The sequence below is a fragment of the Melampsora larici-populina genome, assembly GCF_000204055.1.
Source record: "Melampsora larici-populina 98AG31 unplaced genomic scaffold MELLAscaffold_103, whole genome shotgun sequence".
Taxonomy (NCBI): domain Eukaryota; kingdom Fungi; phylum Basidiomycota; class Pucciniomycetes; order Pucciniales; family Melampsoraceae; genus Melampsora; species Melampsora laricis-populina.
In genome coordinates, this window is record NW_006768867.1 from 36770 (window position 1) to 52712 (window position 15943).

The 15943-nt window shown below is 41.3% G+C and overlaps 2 protein-coding genes across 2 annotated transcripts; one reads left to right on the forward strand and one right to left on the reverse strand.

Annotated features, from left to right (window-relative positions):
* Window positions 1–8444: 8444 nt before the first annotated feature.
* MELLADRAFT_69663 (uncharacterized protein) lies at window positions 8445–8970 on the reverse strand (the record flags this gene model as incomplete). The annotated part of the gene is made up of 2 exons (XM_007418725.1): window positions 8445–8470; window positions 8529–8970. The coding sequence occupies 2 exons, from the start codon at window positions 8968–8970 to the stop codon at window positions 8445–8447; spliced, it is 468 nt and encodes a 155-aa protein (XP_007418787.1).
* A 3999-nt stretch (window positions 8971–12969) lies between these two features.
* On the forward strand, window positions 12970–13798 carry MELLADRAFT_84146 (uncharacterized protein; the record flags this gene model as incomplete). Its single annotated transcript, XM_007418732.1, has 3 exons — window positions 12970–13215; window positions 13285–13603; window positions 13683–13798. The coding sequence occupies 3 exons, from the start codon at window positions 12970–12972 to the stop codon at window positions 13796–13798; spliced, it is 681 nt and encodes a 226-aa protein (XP_007418794.1).
* Window positions 13799–15943: the final 2145 nt, after the last annotated feature.

A 15943-nucleotide genomic window follows, 5' to 3' on the forward strand; every position in this document is an offset into this window, starting at 1 on the left:
TGACCCCTTCCAAGGGAATCGAATGATCAAGAGGGGTCCAGTGGATCCATCATCCAACCACCTACAGAAACTACTATCCAAAACTTGAGCATGCGCTAAATGGCACGGAAGCTAATGTATTCGAAGATTTTGAAACCACCAACCAGCATTGTTGGAAGAAACCGCCTAGGTTGCAAGCGATGGAAGAAGCCAGTTTGCTTTTCAAGGTACACTCGCAGTCCATCTTGAAGCAGACTACATAATGAGAGTGACATATCTCCAAACTGTGATGTCACTCGTATTGCCCAAGAATCTTCTTCTTGACAGGAGCTAGATGCCTCTAGTCTTGTATTCTGGTTGTATGATCTTAAAATTTTGTCAATAAATCGAGACTTTGACCATGATTGATTTGCAGTCCACGGATTTCAAACCCTTGGCTATCAAACATTTCGTCGGCAGCTCCTTTGGTACAACGTTTTTAGAAATGCGGTTGAACAAAGTAAGTCTCCAATCTTTTTTTGTTCTGGCGTCATAAAGGTTTTTGAACAAACGTTAGATGAAGCTTCCGCCAATCTAAAATCTGCTTTGATGCCTCAAAGACGTCTTGCGGGTCATTTTTCGATCTTTAGACACACGAAATGACGATCTAAACTCTAGAGAGTCCTTCTCACATCACTCAGAAATTGGGGATTAGATATCCTTCGGATTGCTCTAGATCATTCTGATATCGAGTGGCGAGATGCCCTGGATTTTTGATATTAGATGAATGCAGTCTGTACAAATATTTTTTATGTCTGAGCTACTTCCGAAGGGTGCAATGGTAGAAAGACATCTTTTTAGTGGTATCTCCATAAAGGGATTGAGCGTGCAAGTCATGCTCGAGAGAGGGACTATTCTCCGTACGAAATTCGATCTCGAAGCCATGATGTGATCAACAGTTTTTTAGTTGATCAAGCCAATCTTGGGATGTCATTGCTTTGCAGATTGCATCCAAGAAGAGTGCGTGTGCTCGCTCCTTCCAATCAAAGCTTGAAGCATTAGTTCTATCCTTCGGTAGTGTGACTAAACACATTATTCAACATGTATGCAACTAGAGCGCGTAATATACATTTCAGGAGAAAAGCGTATGTAGAAGAGTTAAGTCGCCTGACAATCGGTCTCTGGGAAGCACAAAACCCGTTTTTACCCTTAGGGCAGCGGGTGTGTTGCTCCAGCTATAGTCAGGTCGAACGCAAGCCAGATCGCTTTGGTAGTGAGACGTCAAGCTTTGGATGCGGATAATCGTTGGCTTTCTGGAAATTCAAAAGCGATTGGAAGTGCAATACGAAACATCCGTTGGACTCTGAGCCCTTGGCGCCACGAGATGGCACATCAACATTTGGTTACAGACGTTTTGCTTCGAATATGGTGAGATGGATATGTAGGTAGCATGAAAAGTGTGAGCTGATGAGAATTGTGCGATCACTACAAATGGGACAAATCGTTCTTCAAGCCGACCAAAGACTTGAATGTCAGTGTGGCTAATATTTGAGGGTATCGGGAGTTTATGCCTTTTTTGACCCAAAATTTACACCTCTTCCTGTATCCCAATTCCCAAGTTCCAACTAACAGTTGAATCATACTTCACATCATGAAAAATCTTTGAGTTCGGATTCTCTTTGATTCTTTGTGCTAGTTTGAAGACAAATCCTGGTGTAAAAGATAGCACACAATGACCTCAGGGACTCACCTTTCTACCAGACATGGATAATTGGAGATTTGCTGTTGTATTGCAAAGAAATCAAGAAGCACAACTAATTGTCATTGAGTATCATGATGACCCAAAAAACATTCCTTCTGATATGGTTGAACTTGGAAAACTTTTACTGAAAAACCTGGAGTACGAGAAGGTGTCTTCCAAAAAGGCAGAGTACCAATTTTTCACAAAAGCAATACCACTCATGGAAACATTGTAGCAAAACACTCATCTAAAAAGATTAGGCGCTGGGTGACGTTTTGATGGACAAAGGATTTCGCCACCTCAATAAGTGCATGAATAGTATGGAAGATTTCCGAAATTATTTCAACGGGAGGTATCACACAGATTTCGCATATCCAAGTGTGCCGTCGTCTTGGACTGATCCGGCAACCGACCGGCCCCCGTTGACAAACGGTGAGACTGAGCCGACCACTTGCTCATCCTCCACAATTTTCCATCACCGCACCACCAGAGGCACAAATGGCAAAGGGATAAACATCCGTGTTGGACTTCCTTATGGAATCCACACAGGAAGGGCACGGGGCCACAGTTCCATCTGTGAAAGTTGTATCTGGCTATCCCAAAGCGGTACGCCAGAGGCTTTTGGTTGGTGAGGCAACCCAAAATTGAACAACGAGTTCAACATATGGTTGGAGCTGGCTATGTGCCACCCTATTTTTTTTAGTGTCATAAACTTGACTTAAAAAAATTGGGAAATTTGATACTGATTGAATGGGGGCTGAATTGCTTACGAGTTACTTAAACTGCGCTTGAATGATTACTTTGCAGAGCCTTGCCCAGTCCCTATTATCAATGGAATGGTTCTCGTCTCGGGGCAGCAAGATGCAAGTGTGGCTACCAAAACGGGCCTGTGCCCGGAATGTATTTCCCCCGTAAGTTGATGAATATTTAAAAAGACAATGTTGGATGAATAGAAAGAAACGATGTGGAATGAATTCGGACAGATGGTAAACAGAAATGACATCATATCTGTTCAAAAGATATAGCAAAGAACCGACCCGTTAGCAAACATCACGGGTATGTTACAGTCCACAAAGAATTATAGTGGGTAGTGTCTAAAAGCGTGAAATCGGGTATTTGGAGCAAAAAGTTTATCAGTGCCACAAATTTGATCCAAATTGGAATCCGAGCACAGATTTGGAGTCCTTGCATCGGCCGCTATCAGAAATTGTTATCTCTGAGTTGTTTCAAGGGCTTTAAATTTTTCATCTTTTTTACAACAAAGTAGATTTTCATCATAGAATGTAATTTGCAATACAGAAAATTAAACAATACAATTCCTAGTGCTTTGCGACCTTCTCCATCAGTGAGGACATGAATTACAGCAAGAAGTCAATATTTGAAAAAGTTATAAGGAAAAACAAACAAAATGTCATCGATTGAAGTCAGCATTGGTCACAGAGCCATGAGCAGCGGTTCGGAAAGAGTCGTATGGGTGCATTGTGACCTGGTGTATCAGTGAGAGCAGAAATCAATAAGACAAAACAATCTTCGATGAAAATGTGAGAAAAAAGGGCGAAAACATACATCGAGGCCAGCATCAGTTGCATAGTTGCCAGAAATGGTTTGATGAGATGTATATGTCTTAGTGACAGCATTAGAACCACATTTGACTTTCATGGCCTGCCTACAAGCTATCAAATGCATCAAACAATTGATAAATCAAGAAAAATTCATGAATGAGATCAAGCAAAAGGTCGACTTACAAGAGATTGAACATTATCTTGTTGGTCTTGGGATGAAGATGAAACTCTCGGATGGTTACGAGAGGACCGGTTTGCCTATTTGTTTCAACCAAATCCTTCTCTTCCTGGAGATTGGAACGCTCGTACGGTGTTCGAGATAGCCTAAAACAAAATTGTTGTATGTATTGATCCTGTCAGTATTGGATATATAAGACAACAAAGCGATCAAGATAAATAACTTACATGTGACACCAAAGAAAGTCAATTGGAACCAATTGGCTCGAGTTCGCAATAGGATTTGAAGGTCGGAAAGGAACTGATCCACTTGAAGGATGTGATCTCAATCCTACATGTACGGGGAAATTTGAACATATGTAATTTTTTCCCCGGTCCGACATTTCACGCTTTTAGACACTACCCACTATACACTCCCATCGGTTAATTACAAGTCACCAACATCTAGAAATGTAATTCATAAACTTACAATACTCAGTAATAGAAATTACTAAAACAAGTGAGTGGTTGTGGGCGAATCCCTAGGCTAGAACAGCCCAGGGTTATAAAATTTCTTTTTAGCAGACAAAACACCCTCTCCGACCCGCCTACAGACGTACCAATGAGTGATGAAGTAGGAGAGGTTCAGAAAAATAAACAGAATAATCAGTTTTGTTGAAAAACATAAATCGGCCATAAAACCGGCATAAAGAAGCCAAAATGAGAATCAAGAAGGTGCAAAGACCATTAACCAATGATATCACAAAAGACAAAGGCATAAAAGCCATTGACCGGTCTTTTTTAAAAAAGCAATCTAAACGAGACTCACTTCTTTTATAAAAAAGACACATTAGAACCAATATGTGCCACATTGCCAATTACATGATTTTGATTCTCAGGTAATCTTAAAGCAACATGTCCACGAACATAAATTAAAAAAGCATTGGATGACCAGCGACCTGCGCTCTTGATGTAATCCATTGTGTGCCCCGATTGAGCCAATGCCGTAGCACCACCGGATTGCAACAAATGGCCCAAAAAAGATTTGTCGAAATGTAACCGAAAACAAGACATGAACACCTGTGTCACCAAAATGCTTCGGACTGTATCCAAAAAAAAAGAGGAAACCTGCCGGATCCAGTCCGAAAATGCGTACTCAGACCCTTCCAGACCCTTTAGACACATCTGAAGTGGCCTTTGAAAAAAAATCAAAGGTCACAATTCTCTCTGCCTAATGCTCCAGATGGATCTGGGCCAATAGTGGGCCGTGTAAGTCATGTAGCCACATTACATCTGGCCCCAGATCCATCTGAGTGTGCTTTACCTGACGAGTTCTGTACACTGGGACCCCAGATGCATCTGAGTGTGATTCATCAAATGTTCTGTGCACTGTGATTCCAGATGCATCCGGACACACTGATCTGGGTCATTGGTCAGATGCTTCTGCTGTTTGTCCAATGTAACCAATTGTCAGACTACCAGATGCATCTGGATGTTCTGGATCTCAGATGCATCTGCTTACAAGCACTAATTTCAAATGCATCTGGCCGGATGACCCACTGGCAGATGATGATGTAAGCCATGTCAGATTCAACTCAATATCTGTGAAGCGCTTTCCAGATGTGTGAGGATACCAGATACATCTGACCAGATGTATCCAGTCACAGATGCATCCACTCCCCAGATATATCTGTAACAGGTCAACACGCCTTTTGGATGAGTCTGAAGGCCAGATACATCTGCTCAACTCACTATCAAAAACACACCAAAAACATTAATTACGTCATAACACATCTCCATCTATCATTACATCATCAAGAAGTATTGCCAATTCATTGTAGAAGATCTCATCATCATTTTCAGGAGCCACTTCCAGGTTATCAGCTGCCCGTCCGCAAGGGACTAGAATATCCCATGTAGCAAGAGCGCCACGGACCAGTCTCATCCAACCTTGAGACAATTCTTCATACACCTCAACCGGGACATCAGTATATGTGCATGTTTGATGCAATGAATCTACCATACTGTCAGGACCCCAATTGATCCATAGACAACAGTGATTGTGCAATAGTGATGAGTGCAGTGAAGCCAAAACTTCCGCGCACTCGTCCCAAATTTGCTTTGAAACCTGAGGCTTCCCAAATACCCACTCAATTGGCTTGCGGTGATCAAAATCATCACTTCGCCAAGCTATGGTATCACCAAAGGTTGATGTCAGATGAGTTTTATTTCACATGAAAAAGAAATGTACATACCTGCGTCACATACAGTCATTAATGACTCCAGTTTGACTGACATTTCCAATGACCAATCCACCACTTGGAGTACTTCAAGGCCAATACGCCGTAGTTCTTCAGTACAGCCTCGTATCTTCAAAAAGGCATCAATGCCTGCTTGCGTAGCCGGATTTACAGCCCAGTCTTCTTCTGGATGGGTCAAGTTGCCAAAGTTCCAGAATGCGTCCTCAATATCCAACTTTTGTACACGCTCTAGGTTTGGGCAAATTATTGGATCATCCGGATCGTAGGTGTCGTTATACTTGATAACAAGATCATGATATGTATTCCACTTCTTTTTCAATAATTTTATCTTCGCTCTCATCTGCTGTTTGAAAGATTGTTGGACCTTTGTGCCTAACATGTTTAGCAATAAGCTACTTCCTTGTTGGAGAAGTATCAGAAGCCAGGTAATTCACATACACTGCCTGCATTGAAGAGGTTCCCAGATGGGAAGATGGCTCGTAGGAATCAGACAGCCTTTGTGACTACATATATTACCATCGCGGTCCCACCCTCACGACTCACACTCCCATCTGGGAACCTCTTTAATGCTGGGAGTGATACCTAGGCCTGGTTTATCCCAACGGTTTTGTAAATCTATTATCCCAACTCTGGCTTTGTACAGACGGGACTTGGCGATTCGAATTCGTATCAGAGCCCTGCCTTTTTCGTCTTGAAAAAGTGGCAAAAGTGACAAATTTGAAAAGGCTAAGTACCATCAAGCCAATCAGTAGATTCAAATGAGAATGCACCTGAGGCTCCTGGAATTTCTCGAAAGTCCTCGCTTCCTAGTTCAGCAACAACCTCGTTTATTTCCACTTCCAAAAAGACAAGATTGGCATGAAGGCTAGCAAGTTCAGCATTTTTGTCTTCGGGTTGAGTTCTTCAACACTTCTCACGAAGCTCCTCCAGACGCCGACTAAGAGAGAATACATTAAAAGCACCACCAGTGGTCAATATGATGATTATGAGTTGACAACTGAACCAAATGAAGACTTACACAGACACCCGCAGGTTCTCTTCAAGGTCGACCAAACGCTCCAACTGGGCAGTCAAGTCCTGTAGAGCATGGTTACCCAGGAGTTCAAGCTGACATTCACGTTGCCGAGTCCACTGCTCGGCATAATACTTGGGAAGCCTCCCCTCCGAAATCCACAAGCCTTCAAGTATCTGTTCGTTGTCGGCAAGCTCTTTCTCATATTGTTTCAATTTTGATTGGAATGATTTGACTGTTTCAAATTGATATTGGCAATATCAGTGGGTAGTTTAGATTATTCAAAGATAATCTATCTCACCCGTGTTCTCAAGGGAGACACGATTCATGTGCTTCGTTTTGAGCTCCAACGACACAAGTCTATGCTGACTTGTTGCATAGCAATTGACAGAAACTTGCGAGGACAGTTTGAACCACACATGTTCAGGTCCTTCACCATCTGATTTTCCCCAACCCTTATTGCTTCGCGGATTGTAGGCGAGTCGACATCCATATGCATGGGCATATGAATGAAACGCGCCTGTTGCAAATTTCATTCGACCATCATTCCTTTCCGTCTCAAAAAGCTTATGCTATTGATAAACTCACGAAACAGTATCAGTGAAGATGGATTGTTTGGTTTGAGTGGTTTTTCTGGACTCACCTTTACAATTCCCTTCTCGAGATTATACCCGATGTCGTAGATGACACCCACTTGTTTAGGTGGACCATCTGCACTACGAAGCTGTTCAAACAGCCAATCAATCAAAGCATGTGCAAAATAAGCTCTGATATCATACCATCAGTTTCCAATTATCTTGATTATTGGGAGAAGAAACAAGAAGTAAGTACACACTTTTCTCCACTTTGAACCACGTTCACATAGGCCAGGACGTGGTTGTGCCTGCAACACATGACAGATAAGCCAGTGTCATCAAATGCTCGTCATGTACTACCAGTACGGCGGTCGTTTGCCGCTGTATTTTGAGTGCTGCACTGATCCTGTCGACGTAACACACAGGTATGAGCTCAAATTTCAGTAAGAAAGATTCCCAGTACCCACTGCGGACAGAGCTCGATTCGGATCAGGTTTCTGAGCCCACTTGTTCAGGTGGTCTTCGGACAAGAAGAGTGAAGGTCTCTTTTTTTGAATGGCGTCCAATTCAACACTCGCAGATTTATGGCGACGCTGCTGGAAGTTGCAATCGAGACAGACCAGCACATCAGGTTCATCTGCGGGTAGCCGTCCTGAAAACCGTCCGTAACATCTTGGACATTTTGTTTTGAGCTTTCCAAAACCCGTAAGTTCAAGTGCTTGCTCGCTTAATTCTTGTTCTAATAGCATCATTTCTCGATAAACATCCACGGCCGATGTGAGTGTAAATCTCCACTGTCTAGCCTATATTACATATAAAAGCACGTAAATCAGAATGAAGCTTGAGTTGAGTTCAATGTCCGAGAGCCTTACGTCTTCCCCTTTTCGGTTCCAGAGGATGGCGTGAGTCAAATCAAGGAAGTTGTCAATTGCCTGTGCAAAAGGTTGCACCCGGACGTTGCAATATTTCCAGATACAGTGATGAAAACAAAGCATTCGAATGGAGAACGCCGTTTGAGGGTGTCCGGGTGAGCTACCTATATATCCCATCTGAATAAGTCGCACCTGATCAATTTGGCACAAGCAGAAGGTCACTGGAACTCTCCAGCGGCCCGTTTTGACAAAAGTTAGTTACTCAGCCATTAAAACTTGAAAACACGAGACTAACCAATTATGTCAATCAAGTCAACTGTTCGCGTGGTCGTCCTAGATTTGTTGCAATAGCATGGCTTTTTCAAATCAAGATTCCACTTATCTGGGTAACCTCTTCTAATCAGCCGACATTTCATGAAAGTCAAGAACATCACTTCAGTGATCTCTTTCCATTTTTGAGCTTCCCTTATCCGGCGTTCCTGATAGGTTAAGCATCCAGTGAGATGAATGTAAGCCAATCCAGGAATTTTGGGTTCTGAGTCCACATCCGACTCCGAATCTGAACTCGATTTGTCAGTCATCATCCTAACATCATCGCCGACGTCATTGAAGTTATGATCAAATTGATCTTGCGGTGATGGCGGATGATTTGTATTGTTCGTATCGAGTTGCTCGGGGTGAATAATGGCCTGCGATAGTCTATCAAGAAAAGGAACCACATAGTCCTCCTCCATCTCTTCAAGATTGGCTAATTCTTGCGCCGAACTGCCCAGGCGCCTAGATTTCTTTTGAACTCGCTTGCCAAGAGGGCACGGTATTCGCGAGTCAGACATTGTGTTTGATGTATGTTTGATGCGTACGTTGAACCAAAAAAAACTGATACGACGTATTAGAAAAACTAACGGAAAAGGAAGTTGTTCAAACGTTTCATTTTCCGCTTTCAAACAAAAATGAAGACTAACAGATTTGATGGCAACTTGTCAAAAAAAAAAACACTTTCAGTCAACTAGTCTGGAATGCGTTGGGGACATGTGATTGTTCATATTCAATTGGGCCTGGATGACGTATTTGGACACACTGATTTTGCTGAAAAACGGACTGATGTACATTATAGCTTTTCCTCTTGAAGTATAACACTGATGCTGAATGATGACACTATGTATCATCATTGTATCATCATTCTGAATGATGAATGATTATGATTCATCATTCATCGCTGAATGACATTCATCATACATCATCATGATATCAAATTACAATGATATGGAAAGTTGGTTATAGTATACGGTGGTGTTGGATGGAAATAAAATAGTGCTCATCAGAACCATCTATATCTTAGAACACTTGTTTACCATGCTATTACAAAGCTAGTCAACAGTGGTGATTTAAAAATCAAGTTGTCAGAGTGTTTCATTTCATCATATAAATTGGGTGTATAGTGCGTACCACCAGCCTACCGTCCTTATCAACCTGCTATCAGTTTGGTCATTGGACCAATGCTACCTTCAGAATTGAAGGTAAAAGGTAGCACCTATCTACCATAACATCAGGCCCTCATACTCCCATGTAGAGGTGCAAAAAATTCCTCCAGGAGTTGGAGATTGAAGGAATTATCTTCTCAACGCAGTTCATCATCTGAACATGTTCATGTACCATCTTAATGATACTATGTTTTTTTTCAACCTTTGTATATATACACCTCTATCTTGATTTGTTATCTATCTCCAATATATTTCTTTATTTCTTCAAGCTTTAAAGAGAAGAATCTTTTGATTCACAAACAACTTATTGATGATTGAGTTTGATTTGATGGTTTGAGTGTTGGTTTGATTCCTCTTTATTATCTCTCCTTGTTTCTTCATGACATTCCTTTATGACACTGACTTATTTCTTGATTGATTCTTACAGATAAGTATAAGTATCTACTGTTGCACTTTATCAAGAGTGCAACACAATTTGGATTCATAAATAATACCAAGGCCAGCACCATGAGGTTGGTGCTGGCCTAAAGTCACTAATATGGTCATCAAGGATGTCAAATTAGTGATTATAGTGGGTGGATGTGATTTCAGGTGGGTTATTTTATGTTCAAATGTGTTTCAAATGCACTATATATACTTATGGCAAATAATTTCCCCTCCTTGAACAAACCACATTTGACCAAAATGAGTGATGTTGGCATACTTGAGCTTAAAACATCAAATATATGCGATTCTGAGCTGAAATTTTAGAAAATTTTCAAAGTCACTTTAGGCTCAAACTTCATTAATAAACTACCCCTAAAAAATGTTCAGGAAATCACTAGAACAAAGGCAAATATTAAATAACAAAAACTGGCGGAGATATGGACATGTCAAAATGTGCATCAAATGCTCATTTGCACCAAAAGTGCACCAAGAAGTGGTCTTTTTGAAAAATTCTCTTATTAAATGGAAAATATTTTTCTATTTGGAATCACTTTCATTATTGGATCATCAGATTTGGAGTAATATCCGCTGAGATATTGCAATTTTCTCCATTTCAGAATCTCCCGACCCCTCAAGTAAACCTTTTGTTGGCCCTCACAGCAAAGAATTTTGCAAATTTTGTCATAATAAACTACAGTTGGAATTTTTTTCCCAACAACTTTCATTGTTGAATCATTAGGATGGGACCAATATCTGCTGAGATATTGCATTTTTCAGCAGTTCAGAATGTCCCAACACCTCAAATAAAGCTTGTGTTGGCCCTCACAACAAAGAGTTTTCCACATTTGGTCATAATTAACTACAGTTGAATTTTCTTTTTCAACATCTTTCATTATTGGATCATCAGGTTTGGAGTAATATCCGCTGAGATATTCCTAATTTCAGTATTTCAGAAACCTCAAGTAAAACTTTTGGTGGCCCTTACAAGTTGCCACTGTCCTTTTGGAAATTTCGTGTCAGTGAAGTACCCTTCAATTTCCTTCTTGAACACACCTCATCATTGTATCATTGCATTTGGTCCAATATCAACTTACTTATGCGGTTTTTGGGATCTTAGATTGTTCCAAAAGCTCAAAGAAAGCGACTTTTGGTTTTGGATTGAGCCCCTGTAATCATTCACATCATGAACGTCAAACAGTGGCTCTGATATATTTTGAATGTGAGACACAATAAATATGATGGACTCAAATGGACAGATCCACTCAGACCGTCCATTTAAACACTTATTTTTGTATCAATACCGGGAGACTCTATTAAAAGTATAAAATTGTATAGTATTGAAACGACATGCTTCATTTGACACTTATGCGTTCTTCTCTAAAAAGTAAGTACTTATGTATAAAAAGAACCAGAGGCTCCTCTAAAATGTAAGAATGTATAACATGAACAAGAGGCTCCTTAGTGCTCCTTCTCTTTCCCATTCAGAGTTGAAGTTGAGTTTATACACATACACATTCAAATGACTGGGGTGGGAATGATCAATTCCTTTCCCTGGTCACCACTGTTTGTTTGAAGAAACATACATACGAGTCTTTCTAGGTCTTTCTCCGAACCTATTGGGTATACAAGTCTTGATCCTTGACTCTTCCTTTCGCATGTGGTGCCTAGATCGAGACCTGATCCACACTTTCTCAAGCTCTGGATCAAGAGAAACACACCCAGTGCTGTTTGATCAATTGTATTACCCAGATCCATCTGATCTGAACAGCGAGAACCCCATATTTGGGCCCAGATACACCAGATACATCTGGTGTGAAAGAAGACACCGGATATATGTAGCAGCCAGACGTATCCGGCCAGATATGTCTGGCCCCGAGATGGTCTGGGATACGTCTGAGCCCTCACACCACTTTCCGATTGGACCAAGCCTTCATCCTCACTTCCAACATCCAACTTCTGAACCTCCACTATCGATCTTCTTCACTTCCTGACCACCTCCGCCCTTCAACCATCATCAAGCCAGTTTTTTTCAATAACCTCCATTCTTGAGAATCAATATGAGAACCACTCGTGCCAAATCAGGATCTGGATCCGCCTCAAAATCGGCCACATCAGCAGCCCAACCTGCGATCTAAACCAACAAATCAAAGTCGCAAGCGAAGAAGTCGAGGAAACGCAACCAAGCAACTGCTTTGGGTGACACAACTAGCACTAATGCCGGTGGAAGAAAGCAGCAAAAAAAAAATTCTGCCACTGATGCGGACAACAATTTAACTGTGAATCAAGCTGGAGACACTCAACAATCGAATTCTGCACCCAAGCCAACCAACAATAATCCAATTGTGTCACTTTCAAATGAAACCTTCAGTAACAATGTGGAAGAGTTTGACAAGACTTTCACTCTTCAAAGCATCAGTACTATTGGGAGAACTTGGATGGGATCTCGTGTCCAGGCAATGATCAACGCGAGGGAAAAGTATGCGTCGCACATACCTTCCGAGATTCTATCGGCGGCAAAGATAGCTAGACATAATTATCGGAAAGCGAAGCTGCTGTTTGCTGGACTTGCCAAAGTGAAACTCGAAACTTTGGAAGATAAACTGTAAGTACCCATAATTACACCTCCAAATCTGCACCGATAAGCAAATTCACAACTTTCTTTTTTCTTCTGAATAGTGGCGAAGGAGTAACTAATCCTCGGTCTTGTGATGCCTTTCGCCATTTCATGGCTTATGGGAAAGACTCCCTAAAGCTTTGCAGTATGTTCACCTGTTTATCATAATCAGTTTTAAAGTGTGATAACTGATGATGATATCATACAATCCAATCTAGTGCCATTAAACGGAGGAGAGAGGATGGTATTGGCAGTTAAAGGCTGGCCGACTTTGGACAGAAACTTACACTACCGATCAACACCGAGTTTTCATGGACAAATATTTTTTTGCGTTAGCAGGCATTCCCAATCTTGATCGGCCAACTGACGAGGAACCTGAACCGGACAGAGCTGCTCCACAAGTACCTTTGCTGACTCTTGAAGATGAAGAAAAATATTGCCCTATCTACGATGAACTAGTCGATCACGCCAAAGTCATTTGGTGTGAAGGCAAATGCCACTCTGGAAAGGATATGAATAAACTCTCCTTAAAGCGTGTTAGACAGCTTGGTAAACTTGTAAGTGTGTCTTATTGCACTATGCTCTGCCGCATTGGTTGATGTTTCATGCGTGCTTGATCCTCATAGCTTGCCCGTGATGGCGACCAATTAAAATTCAAGTATGTCTTCCTAGCTGCCAGTGCCCATCCTCCAGCTAAAGACACCGGGACTGGATGGTCTCGGAAGTACACCTCTGTACCTGCGATCACTAAATGGGCAGATTGCGAAATTGGCCTCTCCCGAGTATTTGCAACTGTGGCGCAGGGAGAGTCGATGATCAAAGCAATCTCGCATAATCAACACACAACTGCCAAGAAGAAATCAAAGGCTTCCACCTCTACTCAAATGCCACAACCTAGCGATGTCTTGAAAACGGAACTTGCAAGGGCTTTGAATCAGCAACTCAGTAAGTCTGCTCAATCATACTTCATCCTTTTGTTCACAGATATAAAGTAATTGACTGCCACAACTGTTTGTAGCCGAAGTACTTGGCTATTGTCCGACCAGAGGAAAATGCTTTCCTTTGACAGCTGACCCGGTTGCAGGTCTTGTCAAACGCAAAGTCCCTGTCGAATTGTTCAAGAACCGGAATCAAAATTGAGTGCTGAAGATTTGAAGGTCGGCCACAAGGCAATGCACAAGGTTCATCAACAGGAATGGTTAGATGATTTGAAAAGCAACCATTTTTGATTGGAGCTTTTGGATGGTGTGGAAAGGGTTGGTGCTGGTTCAAACTCGGGAGGAAATGAAGGTACTCAGGCCATCAAATCATCAAAAGGTAAGGGGAAGTGTGCAAGCAAAATCAAGTCAAGCGAAATAGTGAGTGATGAGAAAGAAGAGCAGGATGTTGATGATGATGATGAGGAAGAGGAGGAAGAGGATGAGGATGATGATGATGATGATGAGGAAGAGGAGGATCTAGGACTAGATATTGATGATGATGATGATGAGGAGGAGGAGGAGGAGAAGGAGGAGGAGGAGAAGGAGGAGGAGGAGGAGGAGGAGTAATTTGATGATAAATAAGTATTTCAATTGTGTTGTCTACCTTTACCTCTTTACCTCTACCTTGACCGTTGAATTTTTCTTTTATGTGTTTCTTTGTGGTGTCTTTTCCTTCATTATTATATTCCTTTGTTTCTTCAAGTTATAAAGTGAAGTTTTTGTAAAACTTTTTGATGTTTGTGCTGCTGCTTTTCTTTTTCTTTATCTTTTTCCTTGCTATATGTGATATGTTATTATGTCTTCAATTTTGAAGAAATCTAAAAATGTTTTTTGACGGGTCTTCTATGATATCAACCTGTGTAGTGAGCTGCCCACCATCAGATGCATCTCAAAATTTGAGCTTTTATAAGTAGTAAATGACAGGCAGTGCTTGTCAGCAGCAGATTCATCTGTGACCACCAGATGCATCTGCTAGTGTGACAATTGGTTGTGATTGTCAGTATATACATACATCTTACCAATGACCCAGAGCAGTGTGACCAGTGTTGAGCTGCCCACCAGATGTATCTCAAAACTTGAGCTTTATAAGCAGTAAATGACAAGCAGTGCTTGTCAGCAGATGCATCCGTTGTGGTGATTGTACGAAGTATAATGTACATTCAAGTGGAGTCATCTGACCAATGACCCAGATCAGCGTATCCAGATGCATCTGACATCACCCCAGATGCATCTGGAATCACAGTGCACAGAACACGTGATGAATCACACTCAGATGCATCTGGGGTCCCAGTGTACAGAACTCGTCAGGTAAAGCACACTCAGATGGATCTGGGGCCAGATGTAATGTGGCTACATGACTTACACGGCCCACTATTGGCCCAGATCCATCTGGAGCATTAGGCAGAGAGAATTGTGACCTTTGATTTTTTTTCAAAGGCCACTTCAGATGTGTCTAAAGGGTCTGGAAGGGTCTGAGTACGCATTTTCAGACTGGATCCGGCAAGTTTCCTCTTTTTTTGTTCGGATACAGTCCGAAGCATTTTGGTGACACAGGTGGACATGAACCATGAACGCGTAGGTAAAGAACCGTTTGAAGTAATGAAAAGCTCCGGGGAAGTGATAAAATTATCATCCCGGACTCGAAGATAAGACTTCATGACACAAATGGGACAAGCAGGCGTATTGATAAAAAATTGAATGATGACAGGAGCACCTATAAAATTGGTGTCGCCTTTAGAATAAGGAAGATTGTATTGAACAAATTTTTTGCATGTTGAAAAACGAAGAGTTGAACGTTGAATTATCTTCCTTGAATCGAAAAACTTTTTAGAATCAGGAACTGTCAGTTCACCCAATCGATGAAGGCCTCCAAACCCAACCCCCAACATGGCAAGAAAAAGTTTATCATCATACAAAGAGGAAGATTTGGAAACAACTGATTCGATTTGTCCTAAAGTAAGAGCCAATTTTCAAACCACCGGTTTTGATAAGTTTTTGATGCAGAATTTCATGATGTCCTTCACATCTTGATGATTTGATTCACAGATTACCGAAGGAAATTCAAGCCTAAAAATATAATGAATGCCGAATAACTATGCCCTAACTGATCTTGGCGAAATCATTCAACACATACATGAAACAAAATCGCAAAGGTTTCGTTTGTTAGGGGCAAAAAGAAGATTAAAATGAACACAAAATTTAGCAAAGCTTTGAAAGGCTGATTTATATTTTTGTAACGAAATGGGACTGATAGTAGGACGTTGATCTTGATTTGACAACTTCCTTAAATCACTTAACAAAACAT